Here is a 17,080-nt window from a genome sequence, read left to right as displayed (position 1 = left end):
ACCCAGAGATCCAGTCTCTTTCTGTGGAACCTCTAAAATGCCCCAACAGTCCTGCCTCCAGCCTGTTGCCTGGCAGCATTTGCCAGTTGACCTTGTGCACTGCCCTCTCTCCTGTCATTTTGGCAACCTGGGCCCCCACCTCACCCTTCCATTCCTTTTCCTAGACACCACCCATTGAATTGCCATAGAGAATGGGCCAATTCATGGTGGAGGTTTGTTCATTCCCACAACAATCAAAGGGCCCTAAGGTTTACCCTTTCACACACCCAATCGTTACCCTAAATCCATCTCAGCCCTACCTTGTCCTAGCCCCTGCTATTGTAAGTGGTTCCAGCTTCCAATAGGCACGGAGCTGGATCCCGCTCTCCCTAGTCCGGCCCCTATTCTAGGTTGAGTCCAGCCTCCGCCAATCAACGCAGAGCCAGGTTCCTCCCCTTTTTAACTCTGGCCACAGTTCAACCCTGCCCTCTGAAGGCATTTCGTTTCTGCCACTCAATGCTCCTTCGTGTGCCTGACAGCCATCATGCCCTCCTACCGCCGCTGTGTTCTAAATTCGTCTTCCACCCAGCTCTATGGTCTTCTCTAACCAAAGAATTGCCCTGCCCGCCTACGCGGAGCCCAGCCCGACCCACTCCCGCCGACTGCTACGCCCATTTCTATACAAGTCCTGCTTCCGCTGAGCAGCGTGGCGTGCGGCACCACCCCCTCGGTGTTTTGGCAGGGGTCTAGGAGTCCCTCATCCGCCAATCAGAGAAAAACAGGGCTACCCACCCCCGTCCTTGGAGGCTGTCTTCCATCAATCCCATGTAAGCCAATCAGTGTGAGGCAGCCCCCCGCCCCCTACACACACGCCCCGAGCCTCGGCAGTTGCTCACAGTCCGTCAGTCCTTGAGCCAATCGGCGTAGAGCACCGGGAAGGCCGAACGCGCCTCCTCGGGACTCCAGGGGCCGTGAGCGTTCCATCATTTCCCCTTAGGCCAATCACGGCACAGCTCTGTGGGGAAGGGCCCGTCCCCCAACCCCTCGAGGCCTTGCGGCCGATTAATAGCGCTTTGGCCAATCAGCGAGCGGCGGGACGCTGGGCTCCTCCTCCCCGGGCCCACGTGAGCTGTAGGGAAACGCAGGGGCGGCTTCTAGGTGCTGCCGCCGCCGCCGCCGCCACCGCCACCACCACCGCCACCGCCGCCTCGGAACCCAGGCCTGGGGGGCGGTGGGGCCGCGTATGGAGCCCCCGCCCCCCGGAGCTGCCAACATTGCCAACGCCACCGCCACGCTACACACAGGTGAGCTCTGGGCCTGGAGGGTGGAGGGCCCCGTCCGTGACCCCACGTATCCTTCCCGCCCCCGCGCAAAGGATGTGGCTTGGCCGGTGGCCTGCTGGTGTTCGACTCCCCGCCGCCACCACCACGGCTGGTGGACCTGCGTGTGGCATTGCTCAAGCCCTTCGTCCCTTGTAGTGGATCTGACCGTGGCCTAACCTCCCCCTCCCGTTGTGTAATGGATCGGTCTGCGTGCTTATGTTTTTCCCCACGCCAACTTAGGGTGGACTCGTCCATAGGCTTTCCCCCTGCCCCCACCCGCCCCCCACCCACCCCCACTTACAGGGAGCCAGCCTGTGACAGTGTTCAGCCCCCTTAATAGTAGGTGTATCTGAGTGTTTGGATTTCTCCTAGCCTCAACTTTCATAAGACCCGTTCGTGGCCTTGTTTATTCCACCCCTCCTGTACATTGTAGCGAAATCAATCCGTGGCGCCGCACCCCTCCGCATCCCTCTTTAACAGTGAGTCTACCTGAGTTTGTATTCCTGCCTCCTCCAGTCCCCCAATGCATCAGTCCATGGCTTTTTTCAGAACCACCTCCCCCCCGCCCCCACCACCACCACCATTTTATAGTGGATCAGTCTTCATGTTTGGATTCACGTCCCTTTAGCTATCAGTCCATTGCCCTATCTGCCCTCTCGTTTTCGTAGATTGTCACTCTAGCCCTTGGGGTTCTCTCTTATTTTTAATAGTGGGTCAGTTTAGTGCTTTATATCTCCCTATTTTCAGTAGCTCAGTCCATAGCCTTTTCCCTCTCTGCTTTGAATCAGTCTGTGTGATGGCTTTTCTCTCCCTTTACTGTGGTGCAGGAGTCTGTAAGGTTTTCTGCTCCCCTTCCCCTCAGGCGATGAGCCTCATCACCCCTTCCCTTTGCAGTGGATCTGTTCATTGGCCTTCCTCCCCCACACCCCTGTATGCTTGCACAGTCCCCCGCATACCGTCCCGTGAGTCCAGTGCTTTGTAATTGGGGGAAGGTCGGCCGTGTACTTTCAATTTCCTTCTTTTTTTTCCCCTTCCCAGAAGAGAACGTGCTGATCCTCTTTTCCTTGTGGAGCAGTGTATGGCCTTGCCTGTCCCTCACCTCTTAATAGTGGGTCAGCCTGATCACACTAGTAACCACAAAGACGTTCTGCCTCACTACAATAAGTGAATACATTAGCAACAGTGATGATGGTAATGCCAGTAGGAGCTAGCGTTTATTGAGCACCTGCTGTGTATCAGGCAGAGTGTTTCATATGAATGAGTTCCTTTAATCCTCACCACAACCCCATGAGATAGGTAGTGAGCGAGCTGGGCCATAGGAAGGTTAAATTCCTTCCTCAAAGGTGGCCCAGGAAGTACTCAGGACACAGGATAATTTTTGAGGCTCCCCTCTTAGACCGCATCCCACCCCACGTGAGGCCTCAGTCCTTAAAAACCAAATTAGTTCCCACCTCCAAGCTTTTGTTCTTGCTGTTCCCTCTGCCTGCAGAGTGGTCTTCATTCCCCACCTTCTCTCAGCACCCACCCACCCCCCAATACCAGCAGCTGTGTGACCTTCGATGTGTGATTTAACCACTTCCTCTCTGTACCTTTTTCTTCATTTGTGAAATGGGGGATCAGAACTAGAATCCCCTCCAGTGTAAATAAATATTACCTGTGAATTAATGGTGAAACAAGTAACCTTTCTAGCATTACCGCCTATACCTTCCCACCCCCTTACTGTGCTCCAACCACACTGGCTCCACCACACAGCTCCTCAAACATAGCAGGCATGGGCCAGCCTCAGGGCCTTTGCATTGGCTGTTCTTTGTGCCTTGAACACCACCCCCGGATCTCTGCATGGTTCCTTTCAGCACTCTGTTCAAATACCAACCCCCAAAGGATGTTTACCACACTGTGGTGTGTGGAATGCAGTATAAAAAGATACATGTATCAAAGATGTTTCTAAGAATGCCAGTTTATATATGAGTAAGGATTTTCCTCCTTTTCAAAAGGATGTGTTCACAAGACTGAGGTATGTAATATGCTCTGTAAAGTTACAAATATAAAAGCTGTTTCTAAGAGTGCTAGTTGTATATGTGAATAAGGACTGTGTTGTTGCATTGAAAGAATGTGTTCACAAAACTGGTGTGTAGCTGAGCACGGGTGTGCACCTATAGTCCCAACTACTCTGGAGGCCGAGGTGGGAGGATCACTTGAACCCAGGAGTTCCAGGCCAGCCTGGGCAACATAGTGAGATCCCTGTCTCTGAATAAAAACCAAAAAACAACCACTGTGGCGTGTGTAATACACTCTCCTAAAGGCACAGGCATAAGAGATGTTTCTAAGAGTGATTTGATTTTGTTGTACCTGGGTAGTGTTATTTCAGTAAAGATTGATTGTCACACCATGGTGCTTGGAATATACTATACGAAGGCACATGTATAAAGAAGAAGTTCCTAACAATGCTACTTGTAAAAACAAAAACAGTCAACCCCTCCCTGGCCATCTGAAGCTGCACACCCAGCAGGGCTCAAGCCAGGTCCCTGCTTTGTCCCATTGCCCTTTATCACTGTCTGACACACTGTGTGGGTTGTTTGTTGTCTGTCTCTCCACATTAGAATGTGAGTCCCATGAGGACTCAGTTTTTGTCTGCTCATTCACTGCTATGTCTCCAGCAACTGAAAATGTACCAGGTAAACAGCAGATGCTCAATAAGAATTTATCCCATGAATAAATGGGAAAAAGATAATTTCAGACACCAGCATAGGGGTCAGATGGGGAAGAAGAAGGGATATGAGAGCTAGTTAGTTGGGGCTGTTCATGCAACCAACCTTTACTGAGCCCCTCGTGAGTACCAGGCACTCTTCTAGGTGCTGGAATATGGCAAGGAACAAAACAGGCCGAAATATCTGTGCTTGTGGAGCAGACATTTATTAAAGTTGGGGAGGCCGGGCGCGGTGGCTCACGCCTGTAATCCTAGCACTTTGGGAGGCCGAGGTGGGCGGATTGCCTGGGCTCAGGAATTCGAAACCAGCCTGGGCATTACGGTGAAACCCCGTCTCTACTAAAATACAAAAAATTAGCTGGGCATGGTGGCGTGCGCCTGTTATCCCAGTTACTTGGGAGGCTGAGGCAGGAGAATTGCTTGAACCCAGGAGGCGGAGGTTGCAGTGAGCCAAGATTGCACCACTGCACTCCAGCCTGGGTGACAGAGTGAGACTCTGTCTCAAAAAAAAAAAAAAAAAAACCAAATTAGGGAGACAGACTATGTGAACAAAATAAATAAGTTAAATTAGCATAATAGACAAATGCTGAGAAGAAATAATGAAATAGGGCAGGTAGGAATCGAGTCTTGGGGAGTGGTTGAAATCTTAGGCACAGGGAAGATGACTCTTGAATTAGGGCCTCACGGTGGAGAGGGAGGGAGCCTTAATGTCTAGGGGAAGAGCATACTAGGCAGAAGGAAGCGCCAGTGCAAAGGCCCTGAGGTGCGATGGTGCCTGCCATGTTCAAGGACGGCCAGTGTCGTCCAAGAACATCAAGGCGGCCAGTGTGGCTGGAGCAGAGTGCGGGGAGGGGCAGAAGGTGAGGTCACACAGGTGATTGGAGCCAGATAGTGCAGGCCGAGGTGATACATAGGATAGGATTGCAGGGGCAGGGGGAGAAGGTTGACACACTAGCTAATAGCTAGTATCTGTGGAGTATCTACCACACATCAGAGGCACTTTTTTGTTCAAATACCAACCCCCAAAGGATGTTTACCACAGGGTGGTGCCTGGAATGCAGTGCAAAAAGATACATGTATCAAAGATGTTTCTAAGAATGCCAGTTTATATATGAATAAGGATTTTCCTCCTTTTCAAAAGGATGTGTTCACAAAACTGAGGTATGTAATATGCTCTGTGAAGGCACAGGTATGAAAGCTGTTTCTAAGAGTGCTAGTTGTATATGTGAATAAGGACTGTATTGTTGCATTGAAAGAATGTGTTCACAAAACTGTGGTGTGTAACTGGGCACAGAGGCTGAGGTGGAAGGATTACTTGAGCCCAGGAGTTCCAGGCCAGCCTGGGCAACATAGTGAGATCCCTGTCTCTGAAATAAATAAATAAATAAAAATAACCACTGTGGTGTGTGTAATACACTCTCCTAAAGGCACAGGCGTAAAAGATGTTTCTAAGAGTGATTTGATTTTGTTGTACCTGGGTAGTGTTATTTCAGTAAAGATTCATTGTTACGCTATGGTGCTTGGAATATGCTATACAAAGGCACATGTATAAAAAAGAATTTCCTAACAATAGTACTTGTAAAAAAAAAAAAAGTCAATCCCTCCTTAAGTCTTTTACAGAAGTATTTTACAGAATTGACACATTTAATGCTCACAGAAGCCTTGGAGGGTGCGTGTACTTTTGAGAATATTTGACTTTGAGAGTAAAATATCCCCATTTTACAGATGAGGAAACAGGCACAGAGAGGCTGAGTAACTTGCCCAAGGTAACCTTGAGCCAGAATAGCCAGAACAGGGGCAGAGGAACATAAGGCTGAAGACCCAGAAAGAACAGATTTGCAAGAGCGGGCAGGTTATTTGGCACCTTCGATCACGCAGAGGAAGAATGAATTCTTCCTGGAACGCGATGATTGTGTAATTGAGTCCATGAAGTGAGGGAAGAGCTCTCCCTGAGGGGAGAGCAGCCCGTGCTTACCCTCAGAGGTTGGAACTGTCTCGGAACAGTAGATAGTTCAGGGTGGCTGCCTCAGAGCCTTTGTACACGCCGTTCACTCCGCCTGGAGGCCCTCCCCCACAGAGGGCAGCCTGGCTTGCTACCTCCCCTGCTTCAGGCCAGGTGTCACTTCCTTGGGGAAGAACTCCTTGCACACCCTGTGTAAAACAGCATTCCTGTCACTCTCTAGGATCTTAGCCTTCTCTGTTTCTCTTCATGGAGCACTGGTGGTGTAAGGTGGCTAGGATTGCTCACTAGAGCCATACCACTTATGTTTTGAATTCCGGCTCTGCCGACTTCCAGCTGTGTGACTTGGGCAGGTTACTTTTCTGTACCTCCATTGCCTCACGTGGAAAATGGAGGAAATGGTAATTCCCACCCTTTAATGGTGGTTTGAGGATTCAGTGAGTTAAATGATTCAAAGAGTGTGCAGCACATGGTAAGCATCGTATGCCTGGCTTGCATTTTTAAATTATTAAAATGTATTCATAGCATACCCGTAGGTGTCTGACAGGCCTCTGAAACTGACCATCTCCAAAACTGGCATGACCCCCCTCAAAACTTACTCTCCTGCGAGGCTCCCACCTCAGCTGACCACAGTGCTGTCCTTGTGGGTAATTAGGCCACAAACCTAGACTCACCCTGGACCCTTCTCTCACCTCCCCCAGGCAGGCTATCTGTCAGCAAGTCCTATTCTGTGTTCAGGCTTTCTCCAGAACCCAGCCACTTCTCACCAGCCCCACTGCTACCACCATCGTCTACCGCAGTGGCCTCTTCAGCCCCGATAGTCTATTCTCCTCACAACCGCCAGGGGGATCCTGTTAAAATCTCAATCACAGCCTGTCATCCCTCTGTTCACAACCCTCTCGTGGCTCCTGTCTCACTCAACGTCCTGACAGCGCCCGAAAAAGCCTGGCTCAGTCTGGCCCCCGTCACTCTGTTCACCTCTCCCGCTGCCTCCCTGCTCTCCCTCCAACCCGTGCCGGCCTCCTCTCCCCCTGTCACCTACCAGTCTCCAGCCTTGGGCCCTTCACACTGGCTGCCACTTCCACCTGGCTCGCTGCTCTCAGATACTCACGAGCCCAGTTCCTTCACTTCCTTCAGGTCTCTGCCCGGTTGTCCCCTCGTTGGTGACTACTCTCCCCTGACTCTCCATGTGAAAGGAACAACTCTCCCCTGCTTGATTTCTTCTCCCATAACCCTTCCCACCATTCGACGCACTCTTGTACATGTTTGCCTTGTTTCTCACCTGCCTTGCCTGCTAAGATGTGAGCTCCTCTGGAGCAGGCATTGTTGTCTGTTTCGTTCTCGGCTGTATCCGCAGCACCTGGCCCACTCACCAAAAGCTTGCTAAGTGAAGGAGATGGAAAGAAGTAAACATATCCAAGCAAGGCAGATTGCTAGAACTCTTATGAGGGGTCAAGTGGGAGAAATGACAAAATACAAAGCCGTATGTGCTATTGAAGCTGGAAGCCCACCGTGACCTTTCACTCAGCTGATAGGTGCTGTTGCAGCTGAAAGAGGAACTGGTAAAATTGCCTGTCTTTGCCACCAGGAGTCACTCTGAACTCTTTGGGCTTTTGAAACAAGCCTGCCTGCAAAACAAATTCAGTGAGGTCTCTGGTGACAGGACTCTCTAATCGGACACTTCATGGCTTTGTGACTTGTATAATTGAACAGGAAGCTCATGTTTATTTCCAGTTTGCTCTCAGGAAAGAAAGCAGTAATGGTGTGACAGGGAGGATCCTGTTCTTTGAGGGACATGCTAAGAGGAAGCAGTTGGTGTGAGGGGCCATTTAGTCTAATGGTGAGATGGAACCTGACTGCCTGGCTCCACATGCTGGCTCTGCCACTTGTGGACTGTGGAAGGTACGTAGACATTTGTGCCTCCGCTGCCTCATTTATAAATTAATGACAGTAAGACTACCTACTTCTCAGAGGCGTGATAAGGGATAAATGAGTCAATGCCCATTAAAAAAATATAACAGTACAGGTGTACATGCCCTTACCCAAAACCCCTGGTGCCAGATGCGTTTCAGAATTTCAATTTCTTCAGATTTCAGAAAGGTAACATGATGCATATACGATGTTACATAACACCCCTTAGTAAGCTCTGCAGTCGGCTGCGTTCATATTTATGCAGCAAAATGTATGAACACTCTCACACTAAGTGAGAATCAATAAAGACCAGAAAGGGCCTTGTTTCATTTCAAATCAGGTTTTGCTGCCAAAAGAGGTATAAGAAGCTTTCTGCTTTTAGAGCATTTTGGATTTGGGAATAGCAGATAAGGGACTATGAACAAATCAGAAACTAATATTTAGAGCTTATCATATACCTCAGGCATATAATATTTAATCTATACAATATCTTCATGAACTAGGTATTGTTATCCCCATTTTAGCAATGGGCATATCATTATCCCTGTTTTACACATGAGAAAATTGAGGTACAAAGAGGTTAAAGAATATCAGCCAAGCGTGGTGCCTCATGCCTATAATCCTAGCACTTTAGGAGGCCAGGGAGAGAGGATTGCTTGAGCCTGGGAGTTCAAGAACAGCCTGGGCAACGTAGTGAGACCCCATTTCTAAAAAGAAAAGAAAAAGAATATGCACAGGGTCACACAGCTAATAAGTGGCAGAACCAGGATTCAAACACTGGCAGTCTGGCCCTAGTGCCTGGGCAGTTGTCCAGCAGGTCATATTGCCTCTGCTTAGAACAGTGCCTGATGTGTATTAAGCTCTCAGTAGATGTTAATTATTGCTGTCATCGAGAAAGAGAACATTCAGAGCCGAGCATGGTGTCTCGCACCTGTAATCCCAGCACTTTGGAAGGTCAAGGTGGGAGGTGGGTGGATCACTTGAGGTCAGGAGTTCAAGACCAGCCTGGCCAACATGGTGAAACCATGTCTCTACTAAAAATACAATAATTAGCCGGTCGTGGTGGTGGGTACCTGTAATCCCAGCTATGCGGGAAGCTGAGGCACGAGAATCACTTGAACCTGGGAGGCAGAGGTTGCAGTGAGTCAAGATTGTGCCACTACGCTGCTCTCCAGCCTGGGCGACAGAGAGAGACTCCATCTCAAAAAAACAAAAAACAAAGAGAACATTCAGGGATAGTAACAGGACAGAGAGATCAGGCGTTCAGTTTTAGGACGGCTTCATAAAGGAAAGGACCTTCAAGGTGGAACTTGAAAGATGAGAAAGACTGCTAGGCAGAAGAAGGAAGCCCCACGTGGAGTGAGCAGCCTTTGCAAGGCTCTGGCAAAAAAACCTGAAAAACTTAACATTTATATGGTAGAAGATACAGATAACACTCAAATAAGGGGGATGGAACTAATTTTCTATTCTTGCTGTAATAAATTATCACAAATTCAGCTGCTTAAAATAACATATTTGTGGCTGGGTGCAATGGCTCACGCCTGTAATCCCAGCACTTTGGGAGGCCAAGGCGGGTGGATCACAAGATCGGGAGTTCGAGACCATCCTGCCTAACACGGTGAAACCCCGTCTCTACTAAAAATACAAAAAAAAACTAGCCAGGCGTGGTGACGGGCACCTGTAGTCCCAGCTACTCGGGAGGCTGAGGCAGGAGAATGGCGTGAACCTGGGAGGTGGAGCTTGCAGTGAGCCAAAATGGCGCCACTGCACTCCAGCGTGGGTGACAGAGCGAGACTCCGTCTCAAAAAAAAAAAAAATTTTTTTTTAAATAATGAGTTATATTTATAGCTGTTATACCTGTTGACCTGAGGAGAATTTTGAGAGTCCACAGAAAAAAAAAAAAAAATTGTTATAGGTCAGAAGTCCCATACTGGTCTCAGTGGGCTGAAATCAAGGTATTGGCAGGGTTGTGTTCCTTCTGGAGGCTCTAGGGGAAAATCCATTTCCTGCTCATTCAAGTTGTTGGCGGAATCCAATTCCTTGAGGTCGTAGGACTGAATTCCCTGTTTCTTTACTGTCTATCAGCTGATGGCCATTCCCAGCTTTAAGAGGCTACCCACAGTCCTTGGTTCTGAGCCCCCTTCCTCCATCTTCAAAGCCAACAATGGCAGGTTGAGTCCCTCTCACATTTTGAATCTCCCCTGCCTCTTCTGTCATCACATCTCTGAGCTACCTTTCTTTCTTCATCATCTGCTTTTCAGAGCTCATATGATTAGATTGAATTTAATCAAATAATCCAGAAATAATCTCCCTGTCTTAAGGTTTGTAACCTTAATTTCATCTGCAAAGTTCTTTTCTGCTACGTAGTATAAATAACATACAGGTTCCAAGGATTAGGATGTGGAACAGGGGTGGCATCATCTGGCCTACCACAGTCTGCCCTCTGACCGCCACAGATTCACATTTGTCCCACAGGCAAAATACATTCACACCATCCTAAGATACTCATGAGTTGTATCCCATCACAGGGAGCATCCCAAGCTGGATTGGGGAGCTAGAAGTTAGTCTGGGAATGTTTAGGGAATGATGGTAGGGTTTGAGGACAGAGATGGAGAAAAGATGACAAAAAAAGGAATCCTCCTCCTCCTGACCTCTGCCCCTCCTATGTCCACAGCCTCTCAACTCAGCTGTTTGCTCTCCAGGTACCCCTGGGATGGCGTGAGCACTCCCCCAGCGATGGACCCATCTGTGACGCTGTGGCAGTTTCTGCTGCAGCTGCTGAGAGAGCAAGGCAATGGCCACATCATCTCCTGGACTTCACGGGATGGTGGTGAATTCAAGCTGGTGGATGCAGAGGAGGTGGCCCGGCTGTGGGGGCTACGCAAGAACAAGACCAACATGAATTACGACAAGCTCAGCCGGGCCTTGCGGTACTACTATGACAAGGTACAGTCTCTCAGACCAGGGCTGGGACCCCCCCTAACATTTATATCAGAGATTTTATTTTGTTTTGATTGCCATAGCTATGACTTTGAAAACAATGTTAAAATTTATCAGTTTTTAACCCATCCATTGGTACCGTCAGGCCAGTATTGGGCCCCTAAGCACTATCTCACCTACTTTCTTGTCTTACTGCTTTGGCAAAAACCATCATTGCATTATTAATACTGACTCCTACTCCCACTCTGAGATCCCCACAGTGATGCTGCCCTGCCATGCGCATTTCATTTTCGTGTCATATTCCTATAGCCAACATTTTGAAAACATGGTTAATAATGGCTGGTCCTCATTCTGTCCTCTGGAAGCCCTAGACCAGTGCTGGGCTTCCCTAGTTATTTCATAGTCTTCTCTTATTCCAGAATATTTCATATTCCTAGAATCAAAACCTCCCTGACAGTATTATACCAACTTTTGCTTACTTTGTCCTCTGGGACCCCAACATTTTTAACCAATTATTTTCTTATTCCTTAAGCTAAAACCACTGCAACAACATGTTTAGTACCAGCTTCCACACCCTATCCTCTTAAATTCCCAGAGCAGCACTGGTCTACCCCAATATTTATATCAATTGTTTTCATTATCTTATTCCTACAGCTAAAATTTAAAATTTCCCCCATTCTGCCCTCTCAGACCCCCAGGCCACTGCTGGGTTTCCCCTCCCCCCAATATTTATACAAGTTATTTCATCTTCTTATTCCTCCTGCTGAAACTTCCAAACAATATTCATGAATATCCTTTTCATTCCTCTTTTGAGAAACACGGGCCCACCCTGTGACATATCTGACCAGCACTAAGACTTCCGCAGAATGCCCTAGTGCTCCCACACTCCTCTTGCCCGTGCCCCCCAGAACAGCCCTGGACCTATGCTGCATACCCTTCATAGTTTATGGCATTTATTCCACTTTCATATTTTATTCCTTGAGCTCAACCCTCCAGAACAATATTAGTAATGAGGCTCCCTCACTGTGCCCTCTGGGAACGCTAGGTCATCTCTGAGACCCACCAGACCTGAAAAACCCCAAACATGCTCTGTGACCCACCCAAGCCAGCCTTGATATAGGCCCTCTCCCAATATTTATACCAGTATTTTTAATATTCTTGTCTAATTGCTGTTAGTTACTTCATTTTCTTACCGCTTTAGCTTCAACCTCCACAGTGGTATTAATAATGAGGCCTCCTCGCCCTCTCCTCTGCAGTGACCTTGCCCTATTCCACTTCTGTGTCATTAGCTTCAAATAATCCTCTGTATTAATAATTCATCGCCCCATCCATCTATATTAATTTACTTTCTTCCAACATTTATATCAGTTACTTCATTTTCTTGTCTTACTGCATTTGCTAGTCTCCAAAACTGTGTCCTGACAGTCACCCACAAGGCCTGGCCTGTGAACCCCTGGTTCTTGGAGCCAAGAAGACTTGCTCCCACACCTACTACCTTCCCTTCACGGGCCCCATTGTGAAGAGGAGCCACAGTGTGGAGGGGGTGGGAAAATCAGATAGATAGACCTGGAGAGTGACAGAGGGAGGCTTGGAAAGGGGTGGATGGGAAGGGGCTTAAAGAAAGAATTGTTGTGGAGAGAAGAGAGAAAGGGGAGGAACTAGGGAGGGGTATAGATAAGGGGAATCTAGGGGGAGAGGAAAGAGGTAGAAACCAACGGGAGAGGAAATGGGCTGATAGGCTGAGAGGGGAACTTACAGAGGAGGGACAGGAAAGCCAGAGAGGGGCAAGTGGGAAGAGAGCCACTAGGAGAAGAGAAACACCACTCCACCCCGACATACACACACCCTGCCTCCAGCCTGCCCCTTTCCTCTCAGGCCCTCTGTTCCTCTCCTCCCTTTCTAGAACATCATCCGCAAGGTGAGCGGCCAGAAGTTCGTCTACAAGTTTGTGTCCTATCCTGAGGTCGCAGGGTGCTCCACTGAGGACTGCCCGCCCCAGCCAGAGGTGTCTGTTACCTCCGCCATGCCAAATGTGGCCCCTGCTGCTGTACATGCCACCCCAGGGGACACTGCCTCTGGAAAGCCAGGCACACCCAAGGGTGCAGGAATGGCAGGCCCGGGTGGTTTGGCACGCAGCAGCCGGAACGAGTACATGCGTTCGGGCCTCTATTCCACCTTCACCATCCAGTCTCTGCAGCCACAGCCACCCCCTCATCCTCGGCCTGCTGTGGTGCTCCCCAATGCAGCTCCTGCAGGAGCAGCAGCGCCCCCCTCGGGGAGCAGGAGCACCAGTCCAAGCCCCTTGGAGGCCTGCCTGGAGGCTGAGGAAGCCGGCTTGCCTCTGCAGGTAAGGACTGGAATATAGAAATCCAGTAAGAGGAGGCAGTAAAGAGGACGGATGTGTAATCCCCGGATGATGAGGGAGGCTGGTAGAAGAGACATAGTGCTCCTGTTAAAGGAGATAATGGTGGAAGGAAGAACACAGACATCCTCTTAGAAGGAGGGATGGGGCAGAGAGCTACACAAACCCTGAGACAGAAAGGGGAGAATACTGTGCTACAGTTAGTAGCTGCCGAACATGTAGGTGCCTGAAATATATTTGTTTAATGCACTAGTTCTCACACTCTAGCGCTCATCAGAATCACCTGTAGGGCTTGTTAAACCACAGATTGCCAGGCACACCCCTAGAGTTTCTGAATATGTGGGGCTGGGGAGGGGCCCAATAATTTGTATTTTTAACTTGTTACCAAATTAGGCAGATGTTGCTGGTTCAGAGGAAGGTAAATTTTTGAGAACCACTGTTTTAATGAATGAGGATGGTATCCCTCAGATTCCCACCTGCTTCAGGTTGTCTTACCCCAAGTCCCCTGTCCCATAGGAGGACTTGCCCCAGAGGAAGCCCTACTTCCTTGATGAAGTCCTATGTCCTGTTGGAGAACCTGCTCTGATGCCCCCAGTACCAAGTGCCACTTTCCCGGGGAAATCACTGGGTAGCCCACAGGAGAATCCTGTGGCCCCAACAATCCTTACCCTCTTTGTACCTGCTCCTCTCCCAGGTCATCCTGACTCCGCCCGAGGCCCCAAACCTGAAATCGGAAGAGCTGAATGTGGAGCCAGGTTTGGGCCGGGCTTTGCCCCCAGAAGTGAAAGTGGAAGGGCCCAAGGAAGAGTTGGAAGTTGCCAGGGAGAGAGGGTTTGTGCCGGAAACTACCAAGGCCGAGCCAGAAGTCCCTCCACAGGAGGGCGTGCCAGCCCGGCTGCCCGCGGTTGTTATGGACACCGCAGGGCAGGCGGGCGGCCACGTGGCTTCCAGCCCTGAGATCTCCCAGCCACAAAAGGGCCGGAAGCCCCGGGACCTAGAGCTTCCACTCAGCCCAAGCCTGCTAGGTGGGCCAGGACCCGAACGGACCCCAGGATCGGGAACTGGCTCCGGCCTCCAGGCGCCTGGGCCGGCGCTAACTCCATCCCTACTTCCTACACATACATTGGTGAGTGCCTGGGGAGGTGTGGGATGGGTGGGTGCCAACCCCAATGGGACTGGCATGTGGCAGGTGACTAACGGGAATCAGAGGAGGGCGAATGTGGTTGTCCCTGAAGAGGGTGGAGCCTTCGAGTGTGATTGACTGGGCTGACGCTGGACTGGAGGGATGGGGTTTGATTAGTGAAGGGCAGGGCTGCGGACTTTTGTGGGTGGGACCAAGGGGCTTTCTGTGGGACTGTTTCTGGGTTGGGGTGTGGCTTAAGGAACCTGAGCAGGGCTTTTTGGTCTGGGATTTGCATATGGGATTTCACGGGTGGGACATGAGTTAGAAGTTGACCTTGAGCTGTTTGGATGGTGACTTGAGAGGTTTGAGAGCAGCATTTGGATAGGGTCTTGTGGGTGGTCTTGACCAATGAGGTCTCCAACTGAGGGTGAGCTCTCGGGAATAGGGAGTGGGGGGTGTCTACGGAGTTTGAGAGATCGTAGGCATGGCCTCCATAGTTACCATCTAGGTGTGTGCACTTTGGGGAGTGACCCTGGGAGTGTGAGTGGGAAATCTGTGGTGGGGCTAGGCCCAAGTCCCTTCCAGCATCCCACATCTACTCTCTACTCACTTGAGCTCCGACCACCCTCTCCCCACAGACCCCGGTGCTGCTGACACCCAGCTCGCTGCCTCCCAGCATTCACTTCTGGAGCACCCTGAGTCCCATTGCGCCCCGTAGCCCGGCCAAGCTCTCCTTCCAGGTAGGATCCTCTTTCCCCATTTTGGACAGGGTGACAGACCCAAGAATGGCCCCCATCTGTGACCTCTCCCTCTTTTTACCCCCAGTTTCCATCCAGTGGCAGCGCCCAGGTGCACATCCCTTCCATCAGCGTGGATGGCCTCTCGACCCCCGTGGTGCTCTCCCCAGGGCCCCAGAAGCCATGACTACTACCACCACCACCGCCACCACCACCACCCCTCCTTCTGGGGTCACTCCATCCATGCTTTCTCCAGCCAGCCATCTCAAGGAGAAACATAGTTCAACTGAAAGACTCATGCTCTGATTGTGGTGGGGTGGGGATCCTTGGGAAGAATTACTCCCAAGAGTAATTCTCATTATCTCCTCCACAGAAAACACACAGCTTCCACAACGTCTCTGTTTTCCGTCAGTCCCCCAGTGGCCGCCCTTACACGTCTCCTACATCAATGGTAGGGGCGGTTTATTTATTTATTTTTTGAAGGCCACTGGGAGGAGCCTGACCTAACCTTTTAGGGTGGTTAGGACATCTCCCCCACCTCCCCACTTTTTTCCCCAACACAAGACAATCGGGGTCTGGCTTGAGAACGACCTTTCTTTCTTTATTTCTCAGCCTGCCCTTGGGGAGATGAGGGAGCCCTGTCTCCATTTTCAGATGTGAGTAGAAGAGTTAGTTTGTTTTGTTTTATTATTCCTGGCCATACTCAGGGGTCCAGGAAGAATTTGTACCATTTAATGGGTTGGGAGTCTTGGCCAAGGAAGAATCACACCCTTGGAATAGAAATTTCCACCTCCCCAGCCTTTCTCTCAGACAGCTTATCCTTTTTCAACCAACTTTGGCCAGGGAGGAATGTCCCTTTTCTTCTTCTTCCCCCTGAAAAGCCATTCCTTTGTCTGCCAACCTCCCTGGGGTCCTGCCTGTTTCCTCCCAATGGAGGGTTTTTTTGCGGGGTGGTCCCCGTCTGGGGGGCCCCTCCAGCCAGTTCTCCAGGTCTCCCTGTCTCTCCCCCGCTGCCATTTTGATAGTATAATCTATTTTTAAATGGGGCTTTTCAATAGGGGAGAGGGAATCATCTCTTCCTATATTTGGTGGGGTGGGTGGGAAGGAAGGGATTTGGGGGGGAATCTTCCTGCCGCCTCCCCCCTCCAAGTGTTTATTTTTGATACCAAACGTGTATTTTCAGTTCCCTCCCTCCCAGCCCCCCAATTTCCTGCGGGCGGGTACAAAGGACCCTTTCAATGTCCCTGGAGTTGGGAGGGAGGAATGGGGGACATAAAACCTGTCCTGTCTCTATTCTAGGCAAGAGAGAGTGGGTTCAAAAGACTCCTGGGCTCACCTGTTAGCGCTGGCCCAGCCCAGGCCTCGGGACCTGGGGGTTGGTGATTTGGGGGACGGTGCTACACTCGTCTCCACTGTTTGTTTTACTTCCCCAAAATGGACCTTTTTTTTTTCTAAAGAGTCCCAGAGACTGGGGAATTGTTCCTGTAAATATATATTTTTCAAAGTGATGCTGGAGGCTGCTGGCACTTTTTCTCTGATGTTGTAAGGACTAGCTGAGTGTGACAAGCATGACTGTGTGGAAGGTGTGAGGCAGAGGTTGATCGTGAGAGAAATGGTGTGATGGCGTGTGTGAGAAACAGTAGTAGGGACTGCATATTGGTAACCATGTGTGTGTCAGAGATGTGGAAAGCTGTGATTGTGTGTGAGAGAGTACAGAAGTTGTGACCACAGACTTTTGATGGTGTGTCTATGTGGGAAATCGCGGCCGTGTTTCAGAAAATAACTGAGCCTGGACGAGTAGTCATGGTACTGTACAAGAACCTGTGATGGTATGCACAAAATAATATCTACGAGAAGAGAGTGGGGACTGCAGCCCCATCAGTGTTTGATGGTGAGCAAGACAGACTGAGTGACCCAAACCGCATGTGAGAGACTACGTGGGCATGAAACTACAGTAGAAGTTGTCAGGGATTGTGGCAAAGATTGTATAGGTGACAAACCTCATTATAGGCGACTCAACATTTGAGAAATAGACAATG

General features: G+C 49.9%; 2 protein-coding genes across 3 annotated transcripts in view; both read left to right on the top strand.

Annotated features, from left to right (window-relative positions):
- Positions 1 to 1,116: 1,116 nt before the first annotated feature.
- On the top strand, positions 1,117 to 16,549 carry ELK1 (ETS transcription factor ELK1). Of its 2 annotated transcripts, none has more exons than XM_050775667.1 (6): positions 1,117 to 1,283; positions 10,582 to 10,825; positions 12,723 to 13,166; positions 13,876 to 14,307; positions 14,943 to 15,044; positions 15,130 to 16,549. In XM_050775667.1, the coding sequence occupies exons 2-6, from the start codon at positions 10,616 to 10,618 to the stop codon at positions 15,226 to 15,228; spliced, it is 1,287 nt and encodes a 428-aa protein (XP_050631624.1). In that variant the 5' UTR covers positions 1,117 to 1,283; positions 10,582 to 10,615; the 3' UTR covers positions 15,229 to 16,549. The 2 variants fall into 2 exon arrangements, with proteins under 2 accessions (XP_050631624.1, XP_050631623.1); XM_050775666.1 differs by lacking the exon at positions 1,117 to 1,283 and adding an exon at positions 3,268 to 3,315.
- The window catches only part of NDUFB11 (NADH:ubiquinone oxidoreductase subunit B11), a 477,292-nt gene continuing 474,968 nt past the window's right edge, over positions 14,757 to 17,080 (top strand). Inside the window, exon 1 of the mRNA XM_050775767.1 lies at positions 14,757 to 14,761. The gene's annotated coding sequence lies outside the window, so the exon portion shown is untranslated. The remainder of the gene's footprint in view (positions 14,762 to 17,080) is intronic.

Source organism: Macaca thibetana, chromosome X, assembly GCF_024542745.1.
Source record: "Macaca thibetana thibetana isolate TM-01 chromosome X, ASM2454274v1, whole genome shotgun sequence".
Lineage (NCBI taxonomy): Eukaryota > Metazoa > Chordata > Mammalia > Primates > Cercopithecidae > Macaca > Macaca thibetana.
The sequence above is the reverse complement of the archived record's forward strand: the minus strand, read 5'-3'. Positions and strand labels throughout refer to the sequence as shown.